The 11,081-nt window shown below is 35.4% G+C and overlaps 2 protein-coding genes across 4 annotated transcripts in view; one reads left to right on the plus strand and one right to left on the minus strand.

Moving 5' to 3' along the window:
- The window catches only part of nphp4 (nephronophthisis 4), a 222,765-nt gene extending 221,200 nt beyond the window's left edge, over positions 1-1,565 (minus strand). For all 3 annotated transcript variants that reach the window (XM_028453910.1, XM_028453909.1, XM_028453908.1), the window contains exon 1: positions 1,295-1,565. In XM_028453910.1, coding sequence (XP_028309711.1) covers positions 1,295-1,456 — 162 coding nt within the window. In that variant the 5' untranslated portion in view covers positions 1,457-1,565. The remainder of the gene's footprint in view (positions 1-1,294) is intronic.
- Positions 1,566-3,546: 1,981 nt separating this feature from the next.
- On the plus strand, positions 3,547-8,707 carry dffb (DNA fragmentation factor, beta polypeptide (caspase-activated DNase)). The gene is made up of 7 exons (XM_028453977.1): positions 3,547-3,727; positions 4,589-4,715; positions 5,298-5,483; positions 6,054-6,133; positions 6,206-6,379; positions 8,072-8,172; positions 8,268-8,707. Exons 1-7 carry the CDS (start codon positions 3,605-3,607, stop codon positions 8,512-8,514), a joined length of 1,038 nt encoding a protein of 345 aa, XP_028309778.1. The 5' UTR covers positions 3,547-3,604; the 3' UTR covers positions 8,515-8,707.
- Positions 8,708-11,081: the final 2,374 nt, after the last annotated feature.

Here is an 11,081-nt window from a genome sequence, read left to right on the forward strand (position 1 = left end):
ACCTGAAGCTCACAGAGGCTAAATATCTCTGTTGATTCTCCACCTTTGAAAGTTCTGAAACATTTGAAGTGAGAAAGTGACCAAGTAGAATATCAACATGTACTCATTTGCAAATCCATTAAACTCGCAGTAAAGACATTTAAGAGACCCTTCATTATGCTACTGATTGAGTATGACTAGTGTGCCCACCGTGCATACTTAAAAAATTTCCCGATATAGTATACATCCGGACTTTTATCACATACTCAATCTTTCCTCACTATCTAATTAGGGCTGGACGATATGGACCGAAACTCATATCTCAATATTTATTCTCATAATGGCGACATAAATTACGATAATTCAAATTTAAATAAAGTAAAACCAGAGAGACATTTCTAGGTGAAAATTTGCTGATACAAAATGCCACACAGGCACATTTTATTTATTTTTATTAACAAACAGCTGCACAATATGGGTCACTTTTGTTTTTTTCTTCTATAAGGGACAGCACGTGTGAGTGAGTGAGTTCTGTAGTGTGGCTTGTTTAGGGGAAGGTCTGGGTTGGGACGCACTCAGAAATCCATCTAACTGAGCCTTTCATACTGTTCATGTTAAAACAAAATAAACTATAAAAACAAATACTAATATCGATAAGGGCAATATTGTAATTTCCTATATCGCCATAATAGAAAAAAACGATATATCTTGAATATTGCCCAGCCCTATATCTAATGTGAACGTCAGACTTAGTAAGAGTAGCACGTTAGTGTGCGATTTCAGACACAGACATTGTTTTTGTGTCGAAGAAGAAATAAAAGAAAAGTTATATATTGTCATTTAATGATACATGTTCATCAAAAGGAAAATTGGAAGTGATGGAAAAAATTAATTCAAATGGACACACACGAAGTATGACTTAATTTATACAATATTTTATATTTTATAAATATTAAAATAATATTTACATAATTTATTTTTATGTTTATAATTTCCCCCTGGGATAAATAAAGTAATTCTGATTACACACCTTTTATCAATTAAATTGGCTAATTAACCTCAGGTAGTAGCACGACACGTGACCTCAATCTATATATTTAGAGGTTTTAAAACTGTTGGTCAGGCGCTTTTCCTTACAAAGGAAAGTCAAAATAAACTTTACCAAAAAAAATACATTTGTATTCTCAAAAGCATGTATTAGCAATTATAGTTGTTTTGATGAATCCCATTGGCCACAGTTTCAAATGGACATGAGTCTTCTCTTAGATATAGAACCCCTCCTTCCGGACAATTAGCGGGTGGTGTCAGTGTTCACCTGCGGGAGATGAGGAGCAGTGAGCCGGTACAGGCTGAGCTGGAACCCCTGGCTCTGAGCACGGAGGTTCTCTGCTGCCTGGCGGACGGATGGAGTCGGTGGAGGGACCGAGCGGCTCCTCTCAAACATCTCTTTCCAGCTCTCTGTTACACCCAAAACCATGACTAAAGATGTTACCTTAGCCCTCTGATAAAGAAAACTCTAGTTAATATTCCTAAACCGCTTATTTAAAACTCAAAACGTGATGCTATCGTTCCTATTGAGATTTTCAAATCCGCCATATTGGAATTAGATCATACTACTCCTGGTAGGGGGAGGTCAAGAAAAATAAAATGCATACTTCACTCGGAATACTCCTCTAGAAAACATGCATATACTAAAGAAATGTTAATAAAAATATTTGGAGTTTTGTAAAGTATTTTATTTGTTTATAAAACGAAAAAAACACGTTCGTAACGATCAATGGTTAAAAACCACCCCTTCTATTTGGTACCCTCCATCAAGCTTCAAGCATCAGTTGCCATGGTTACGTAAACTACTAATTGAAGCGCTGATTCGCGCTGAACGTTTCAACCCCCAAATAAACTTTACAAATTACACTTGAAGTTAAATGTTGAACCGCGTGTACAGCAGGCTGCATATTGTACATTTAAATTTCTACTTCGAGAAAGCTCTTAGTATGTGGTGTAAACGAAAGTAAAAACTCGGTCACTGTTTCATTGCTGACATATTTTTAATATTTAACTCACTTTCCTCACATTTATTTCATTTTTTCTTTCATTTGAGACACAAAATTCATGTAAAACAGCATGTTCTATATCATCGTTAAAAATGTGTACACATAAAAATTAAATCTAAATGAAAATGTTAAATGTAAATGTGAAATCTAAATCTAAATGTTAAATTTATATCTAAATCTAAATGTTTAATCAAAATATTAAATCTAAAAGTTAAATTGGTCGCCTAGTGTTAAGCTAATTGTTTAGAAATTATGCAAAGTGGGCAGGTCAGAGCCTAACAATCACGACTCATGTAACCACAATTTAGATTTAAAATTTAGATTTAGGTTGAACATTTAGATTTAGATTTAACAAATAATGTTTAACCCCGCAAACCTGAAAACAGGATCAAGCAGGTCAGAAAATGAATGGATGGATTTATATTTAACATTTACATTTAGATTTATTTTTCATGCTTACACATTTTGACAATGATTTAGAATGTGCTGTTGTCTCAAATGTTCAAAAAGTGAGCTAAATGTTCAAAATATTTCGGCACCCCATACATACTATAGATTTATTCTAATGAGCTATTTGAGATTCAGGTGTTGCTTTAAAAACATTATTCCAAAATACAGCGTTAAAAGGGTGATGACCATTCATTTGAGACTTTAATAATGACAGCTGCTGTACTCTTACACTTCACATTTGCACATATTTAATTATGAAAACATTTCTACATATATTAGTAGTACTTGTTGTTGTTGTTTTAGTAATATTAGTATTACTTTTATTAGCCGCATCCTTCAAAGTACAACTGCATTGCAGTGATGTCATTAAAAACAATGTACTAATAAAAATCCATGGGGTGGTGATTTCCATGTGAAAATCTAAAAAAGAAAATACATGTGAAAATTGTGGATATATTTGTAATTTATATATATATATATATATATATATATATGTGTGTGTGTGTGTGTGTGTGTGTGTGTGTGTGTGTGTGTGAGTGAGTTCTGCAAAAGCAGTGACTCCTAAAATTAGTATTTTGATCCAAAATAAGCTATAAAATAAAAAAGTAAAACATATATATAAATTACAAATATATCCACAATTTTCACATGTATTTTCTTTTTTAGACTTTCACATGGAAATCACCACCCCGTGGATTTTTATTAGTACATTTTTACAGTAGTACAAGTCTCTCCTGCGTCCTTATCATAGTTTTGAATATGTATTAAGGTCCATATCTCGAACTGCTATGACCGTCAGTGACCAGCAGGAGGCAGCAAATCACAACAAATGTTTATTCATTGATGTGTAGGCTACTGATGTAGCTGCAGTGTTAATTGTGGGTGAAATGTAGGTCGGTGAAGCATTAAAGGAGCATAGAACAGGATTTGTGAAAAAATAAACATTTATTTTAAGCCTTTTAATGCTAATGGGTGACAATGCAGAGGCTACACTCTCACTGCTGAGACAGACGGTGGCGATGATGAGCCAAAACGCTGGATACCAACCTCTGACAAACGAGGAGGAGAAGAAGAAGAAAAGCGGAAACGGAAGTTACAAGAATGTACAACGAACAGATAAAATGTTCCGATTCCTAAAGAAGAGTAAACCTGCTAAAATCAGAGGTTTTAATGGAACTAAGAAGTACGGAGTAGCAGCTAAAGACGTGAAAGAGCTGCTGGAAAAAGGCTGTAAATTACTACAGGTTAGTTAGTTTTTTATTACTTCTGTATTCCGCTTTTCTTTGTACAAAAACAACATGTGACGTCAGAGAGACTGATAGACATACATGTTCCAACGAGTAGATCTTTTTTGTTTGGGGGTTGCTTTTTTTTTTTTTTTTTTAATATTCACAAACACAACCTAGAAATGATTGTTTATTTCTTTATCACCTGTAATAATCAGAAGAAAACACTTTTTAAGGCGACATTTTGTATCCAATTTAATTTTGTCATATTAAATTTTTTTCTCAAAATGGCAATATACAATATAAATCTTCATATTTTTAACTCAATAAATTCTTCTCAGAAAGACAATTCTGGGTTAAATTTGCGGATGTAAAATGCCACACAGGCACATTTATTAACAAACAGCTGCACAATATGTGACAATTTTAACTTTATCTCCTATAAGGGACAGACGTGTGAGTGAGTTCTGCAAAAGCAGCGACTCCTAAAATGAGTATTTTGATCCAAAATAAGCTATAAAATAAACAGTAAAACATGCGATATTCAACATTGTAATTTTCAATGCTTCCAAATGTTGTTCAATTTATTTAAATTAAATATAAAAGAATAAGTGCACAAACTAAAATATGATCGATGGATATGAAAGTTTCGTATTAAATGGTCCTTCTTTTTTTTTTGTAGAACAGCCCACATCAAATGTGTGCAATTATTCCAACTAAATTACTCATTTGTAATATACAAACTTGTCTCACTAAACAGACAAAATTATGGAAAAAAAAAGATTTATTACAAATCTTTGCCATTGGAAATATACTTGTAGAAGAAAGAGGGAGATGTGTTTCACTTGTTTAAATACAAAGCATGTGTTTGTATTTCAGGTCCCATTGTCGGGTGCACGTGTTTGTTTGTACGAGGATGGGACAGTAATTACTGAGGAATTCTTCCAGACGCTGCCTGACAACACAGAATTAATCCTTCTGTCAGAAGAGCAGACATGGAGCGGAGGTAAAACAGAGCCACCAGACACATATTTTCATTTGCAAGAAATGTCAAAGTGCTACAGGAACAGTAATGTTTTTTAAAACTTTTTTTTAATTTTTTTTTTTTTTAAAGGCAGTGTTTTCCAATCTTTTTTTGGATCATGACCCCATTTTAATATCATACATTTTTGGCAACCCCAAATACTTTTTTCCAATTAGAATTAGTTTTTGATCATGTTTGTTATACTGTTACAAACACAGAGTAGCCAGTTTTACTGGTTTATTTATCTATTTAACAAACAAAAAAACCTATATATTACATTATTTCATTTTTTGTTTATGTTCATTTGTTTATATATAGTATATTATATATTACTATATTTTTAGATTTATATTTGAGAAAGTTAAAATATGCAGTAGTTTAAGATTGTGTTGTTTTTTTTAAATTTGAAAATAAAATAAAGTAACTTGTTTTTTTTTTTTTTAATCTTAATAGAAATTTCAGGTGACCCCAAGGTTAAAAAAATACTGCTTTTAGAGTTTTTGCTATTAAAAAAAAAAGTCTCCCTGCCAACCCAGATTAACAAGTTTTTTTTCTGAACTCCAGTGACATGTGACATTGGTCGGCTGCTGAACACAGACAGACATGCAGACGGTCTGATCGAAGCAGCGAAGGAGCTGCTTTCAGATGAAAAATCCTCTAAAAGACGTAAAATCCTGAGTGACCTGTTACAGAACCTGGAGGACAAATCAGAGCTGGAAAGCAGAGAGGACGATGAAGAATGGTTCCAAGGTGTAGCCAATGTTTTTCTACTTCTATATTACCCTAATATACATTTAGTCACCCAATAAAAATGTCACTTTACAGTTAAATCAAACTGGTCATTATTACAAGATTTAAAAAAAAAAACCCAATATCTGACACAAATGTTCACCATTTGTTTTGCTTGTTTCAATATGACATTGTTACGGAAGGCGATTAGGGCCATTGAAAAAAAAGAAACTAAACATATCCAGTAGTGGAAGAAAAAAAATCACAATTGTAGAACATTTTAAAAAAAAAAAAAAAATTTTTGTCTGTTTTTTGTTTTTCTTAATCTTTACTTTTTTGTCTTGATTTTTAGTTTTTCTTCTGGTCTTAATTTTTTTTGCTGTCCTGTTTTTTTTTTTTCTTCTTCTTTTTTTCCATCTATTCTTCGGGATGCCTGAACTGAAAAAATAAAATAAAAAATCAAGACAAAAATTAAATTACAAAATAATAAATTAAACTAAAAAAAAAAAACACATTAAACTGGCTGTTTTTTCCAGTGACCCTAATCCTCTTCCTTACTTTGTTCTAAATAACAAATGTGTTAAATTCCAGGTGTTGACACTCGATTTAAAACCAAGTCAGCCTACATGAAGTACAACTGTGAGAACAGGATACGAGGCTACATGAAAGAGGTCAGACCCCTCAAAAAATGATCTATAACGTCACAATGATACATGTAATAACTGTGCTGTATTTGATCACAGATTGATGAAGCCACTAAATCTATTAAAAAAGCCAAAACCAAGGCTGAGTTTGTGAAGACATCAGAGCATCTCGGGCTGATGCTGAAAGAAGACAAATACAACGGCTGCTACTTTGACAGAACGGTGAAGCAGCAGGACCGTCTCTGCACTAAAGACGGATGGTTCACCTGCCAGGTGAGCAGTGCCCGTATTAACAGAGCATCCTCAGGATAAAAGTAGCTCTTAAGGCGCGTTCACACCGAACGCGACTCTGGCGACTAGATTACATTCAAAGTCAATGTAGATGACGTGACTCGGGCGATTCCAGCAACTTTCTCGCAACTCCTGAAGGTGCGTTCACACCGAACGCGACCGCAGCGCTGCAGTTACTTCCATCTTCCCTGATGTGTCGCTTGCACGTAGTGGTGCTTTTTGATCACTTCATCGCTCCAGTGTCGCGATCACCAGGGAGGAACAATGTGTGTGTGTGTGTGTGTATGTGTAGGTGTGTGTGTGATGAGCTGGTGACAGGGTAGAAAGAAAGAGAGAGGGGGTTGATCACTCCTTTTCAGAGATATTAAAGAATGAGTTCACTCAATGTGTTATGATTAGTAGTTACTCTGGTTTCCAAGAAGTGAACCGCTTTAATTTTGCCCCGATAAATTGAGGAAGTTGTACAGCCCTACGCTGCAGCCGTCTGCACTGAAGCGGGAGGGAACAGGGAGGGGCTGCAGCCTCCGCGCTACAGACAGTGAAGGACGAAAGATTTGTCGTTTTAAGTTGCTTAAAAAGTTCAGGATTTTTTAACTTTGAGTGATGAGGTTGAGCGCGACCTCATCGGTCAAATTACACGTCACATCACGTCACTTTAGGGGAGGTAACTTCCAGTCGCGCCATTTACATTGATTGTAATGTAATCGAATTGCTTCAGTCGCGTTCGGTGTGAAAGCACGTTGAGTTTTTTTTATCAAAAAATAATAATTACTTATTTTAATAAAAGTTTGTATGATTCATGCTGATATCGGATCAATATCGGTATCGGCCAATACGCAAGACTGCAATATCGGTATCATATCGGAAATGAAAAAGTTTTATCGAACATCCCTAATGATAAGTGCTGTAAACATGAGGTCGTAGGAGTGATCAGCCCTCTCAGAGCTGCCTGCAGACACATATTATTACTCAGTCGTCACGTCACTAGAGCGATGAAGCGACCAAAAAGCACGACTACATTCAAGAGACTCATGACGGGCGATTTAAAGCTGCAGTATGTAGAATCCTCTCTCCGCTCCATTTCGAAACTGAAACTTAGCCTCACTTACCGCTATCTTTTGTGAACGCTCTTAGCGACTTTTTTCTCAATAGAGACTAGTGACAAATGGGCTTTGTCTTGTGTTATTGGAGAGTTTTCTGGTGTTTTAGAGACTCACATGAATGCACGCATCACTCTGTAGTTACTGCCCTGAACAGCAGCTGCTGCTGTCAGCTCGTGACGGGAGTTACGAAGCTCCAAAACAACCATCAATGGAAACACGTTCAAAGCGCTATTATACATTGGCGACATTTAGAAACATTGCTTTTATTTTGTGAAAATCTGTTATGGAAACCCAGCTACAGTTGGCTGTGATCTCAGTTGCCGCTCTGAGCGGACTGATAACCATCACTCCGCATCCAGACTGTAAAATTAATTCACCTTGAATAAGCTTCTCTTAGGTTTACACGTGATTTATCCCGTCTATTGTCACTATCCCTCTGAAGCCAGTACATGGGGTGGACCCTGTGCAGTCTCAGAGGTTTTTAAGCTAAGTTTGGAGCTCTCTGAGAGAAGCTTGGTGAATACAGGCACTGATTGTTGCAATTGTATTTTTTCTTCTCTGTAATTTTTAGGGATCATTTGATGAAAAAATGTGCCCGTCTCTCCACTCCATCAACCCTTATGGCAGCAGAGAGAGCAGGATTGTGTTTAGCACCTGGAATCTGGACCACAGGTAGGCAGCAAACCACATGTTGAAGACCAGAAAGACTCCCACTGTTGGCCTGTTTTATAGTTGAGTTATTTTTGACGTGTTGTCTTGTTTTCCAGGATTGAAAAAAAAAGAACGATCATCCCTACACTGCTGGATGCTCTACAGAACCACAGAAGCACGGATGTGAACGTGAACTATTTCTACAGACTCTTGTTCACCAGGGAGAACCTGAAACTCGTGTACATCGTTTGCCACAAGAAAGTCGCTCACAACCTGTTGTGTGACAGCAAGAAGATTTTTGTAAAAGACGTGAATGACAAAGTAAACCAGAAGCAAAACGGGAAGAGGAAACGCGTGACTTGAATAGTTTTTAAATATTTTGTTTAGATGACATTGAGATTATTTTACCATAATGAAGTTGAACTCAGGACTTTTACTTTCAAAAAATAATTATGAACATCTTACTTTAAAAAAAAAAAAAAAAAAATCAGAGATGACTGGTTGGCAAAGAATACACTGAAGGTCGTAAGATCATGAAAAACATTTATTTTAAATGCATCTTTTGGCACTGATGTATGTATGGAAGATGATTAGGGACACTGTCGAAAAAAACAAAAAACTGAACTACTGAAAGAAAAAAAAAAAGATAACCATATATTTTTATTGTAATGTGTTCTACAATTATGATTTATTTTTTCCACTACTGGATCTGTTTTTTTTCCTTCAGTTTCCCTAATCCTTTTCCATAATATGGATGTGACACAGATGACATTCACTCAGTCTGAACGTTGCATAGAAGGATGTGAACAATTGTTGCCTTAATAAGGCAGTACAAAAAATATATTTACCTATCTGATGGATGGTTTCAAACTATCAACTATATACAGAAATACAAAGATGTGAAAAGCTGTCGTGCTAATGTTAACGTTGCCCTCTCTGGGTTGGATGCTAGATTATTTTTTTTATTATTTATTTATTAGAGTTTTCCGTTGAGTGCTTAGAAAAAATGAATGGCTTTGTGTGAAAAATGACTTCATTATGAATCTCATCAGGGATGACAGAGTGTCTATGTACAGAATGTGTCAGTTAATTAATTATTAAGCTGCCAAAACAAACACAGACTGCATAAAAAGATGAATCATGTCTCTCCATTTCAGTTAAGGTTTAGACCTGTGATTCTCAACTGGTGGGTCGCGGGCAGCTAGTCAAAAATAAATAAATACTTAAAGTCTCTCAGGTTGGGTTGGACTTTTATTTTGACAGGCCTGTTGTGAAATGCTTGTTGCACAGGCAAATATATAGATTTATGTTTAAAAAAAGATTCTATGGATTAATAAGATTCAATTTGGTTGGTTGAATTGTTAAAAAGAAAAAAAAAAGTGGGTCATGATTTAATGATGGTGGCAAAATTGGGTCGCAGGGTGAGACCAGTTGAGAACCACTGGTTCAGACCTCTTAGGTTTATCCTCAAACTGCATTTTACTCCAAATACGGAGCAACATTTCTTATTTAGGTTATGATAGTCACTGCCAAGGATTGTTTTATTTGTTTATTGTAATGCTGTGAATTATTAGTAATGCATTTTCAGATCAGAGACTCAGGCAGATATTGTTTTTAATCATGTTTTTGTTTTGTTATTTTGCCTTTTTCCAGCTTTCCAGCTGTTAATCATTTCCCTATTTTTCACACTCTTTTTTGTCTGTTCTCATAAATGGCCTTGTAATAACTTCCAATATAAAATAATTAAATCACCACTTTCTGTCTAAAGTTTAAAAAAATCACTTTTGTAGCTACAGTGCACGTTTTAGGACATCCTCAGGTCTCAGAGTGAGGTATCATGTATCGGGAAAACCTCTGTCAGTCATCAGACCAAACTGACTCATGACTCAGCAAAACCTCAGATGAAACGGCATTACTTGTCAAACCAAACGCACTCGGCTTCAAAATAAAAGTCATCAAACTCAACAGCCTCAGTCCGTAAAGCACGACATGGCGTTTTATTTTGAAGGAATTGGAAGTACACGAGGCAGCAAGTTGAAAAGCCGTTTTTTTTTTTCCTTTTATTCTTTTTTAAAGTTAGGATTTATCAACGTATTGTTTGATTAATGAATACATAGTTAAATGAAACGTTGATATATCTTAAGCTTTAAAAAAAAAAAAAAAAATAGAAAATAACAGCTTTCAACTCACTCCTGTTTCTGCACATAGCTGCACATATTGATGTAATTTTAGGGCTGAACGGTATACCAGTTCATACTGAATTCCGGTGTATATTTTCTTTATGATATGAATTTTTAATGTACCGGTGTATTTGATTACACAAATTTTAGAACGCTACGCTGCACCGCGTTTCAAACCCGCCCTTTTCAACGTTGCACTTCTAAATAGGAATGTAAACAGTAGCGCTCTGGTGTTAGTTATGGTGTAAATCATACGTGTAAATGGTTAAGAAACACGAGTGAACATGTGTCTGCGTGCGCATGCCTCTGCTACAGGAGAACAACACTTATGGACATGGAGGCACAGTTAGCTTAGCATTTCGGCAGTAATACACAAAAAAATAGGGCAAAGGATCACAATTTGTAATTCCTATAACACAGAAATAAGTTGTGGTGGAGCTGCAAACAAAACGCTACATTATTAACCATAAGAAACCACCACACCGCTGAGTATGCAGCATTTAAAGCTGGAAATCAAGCTAATGCTAAAGCAAAGCTAGCACGGCAAAGAGCCATCGGGCTGCTGTTGCAAACTTCTACTAGTGTGGAATTATTCCACAATATTTACTCATCGTGACAGTAAAATAGACCATCCTAAGTTAATCTACTGCAGTAATTCCTCTCTCAACCAGTAGAAAACGCTGTGAACACCTGATTATACATGAAAAATAAATACCGTCATATACCGTGAAACCTATAGAATTTTGAAAA

Source organism: Gouania willdenowi, chromosome 7 (genome assembly GCF_900634775.1).
Source record: "Gouania willdenowi chromosome 7, fGouWil2.1, whole genome shotgun sequence".
Taxonomy (NCBI): domain Eukaryota; kingdom Metazoa; phylum Chordata; class Actinopteri; order Blenniiformes; family Gobiesocidae; genus Gouania; species Gouania willdenowi.

What these genes read in the sequence shown, in the direction of transcription:
- dffb (XM_028453977.1), top strand. Translation starts at nt 3,605, where the DNA reads ATGTTCCGATTCCTAAAGAAGAGTAAACCTGCTAAAATCAGAGGTTTT. An exon ending in AGAGCAGACATGGAGCGGAG is followed by an intron (nt 4,716 to 5,297) that starts GTAAAACAGAGC and finishes TCTGAACTCCAG; the next exon opens with TGACATGTGACATTGGTCGG. An exon ending in CGATGAAGAATGGTTCCAAG is followed by an intron (nt 5,484 to 6,053) that starts GTGTAGCCAATG and finishes GTTAAATTCCAG; the next exon opens with GTGTTGACACTCGATTTAAA.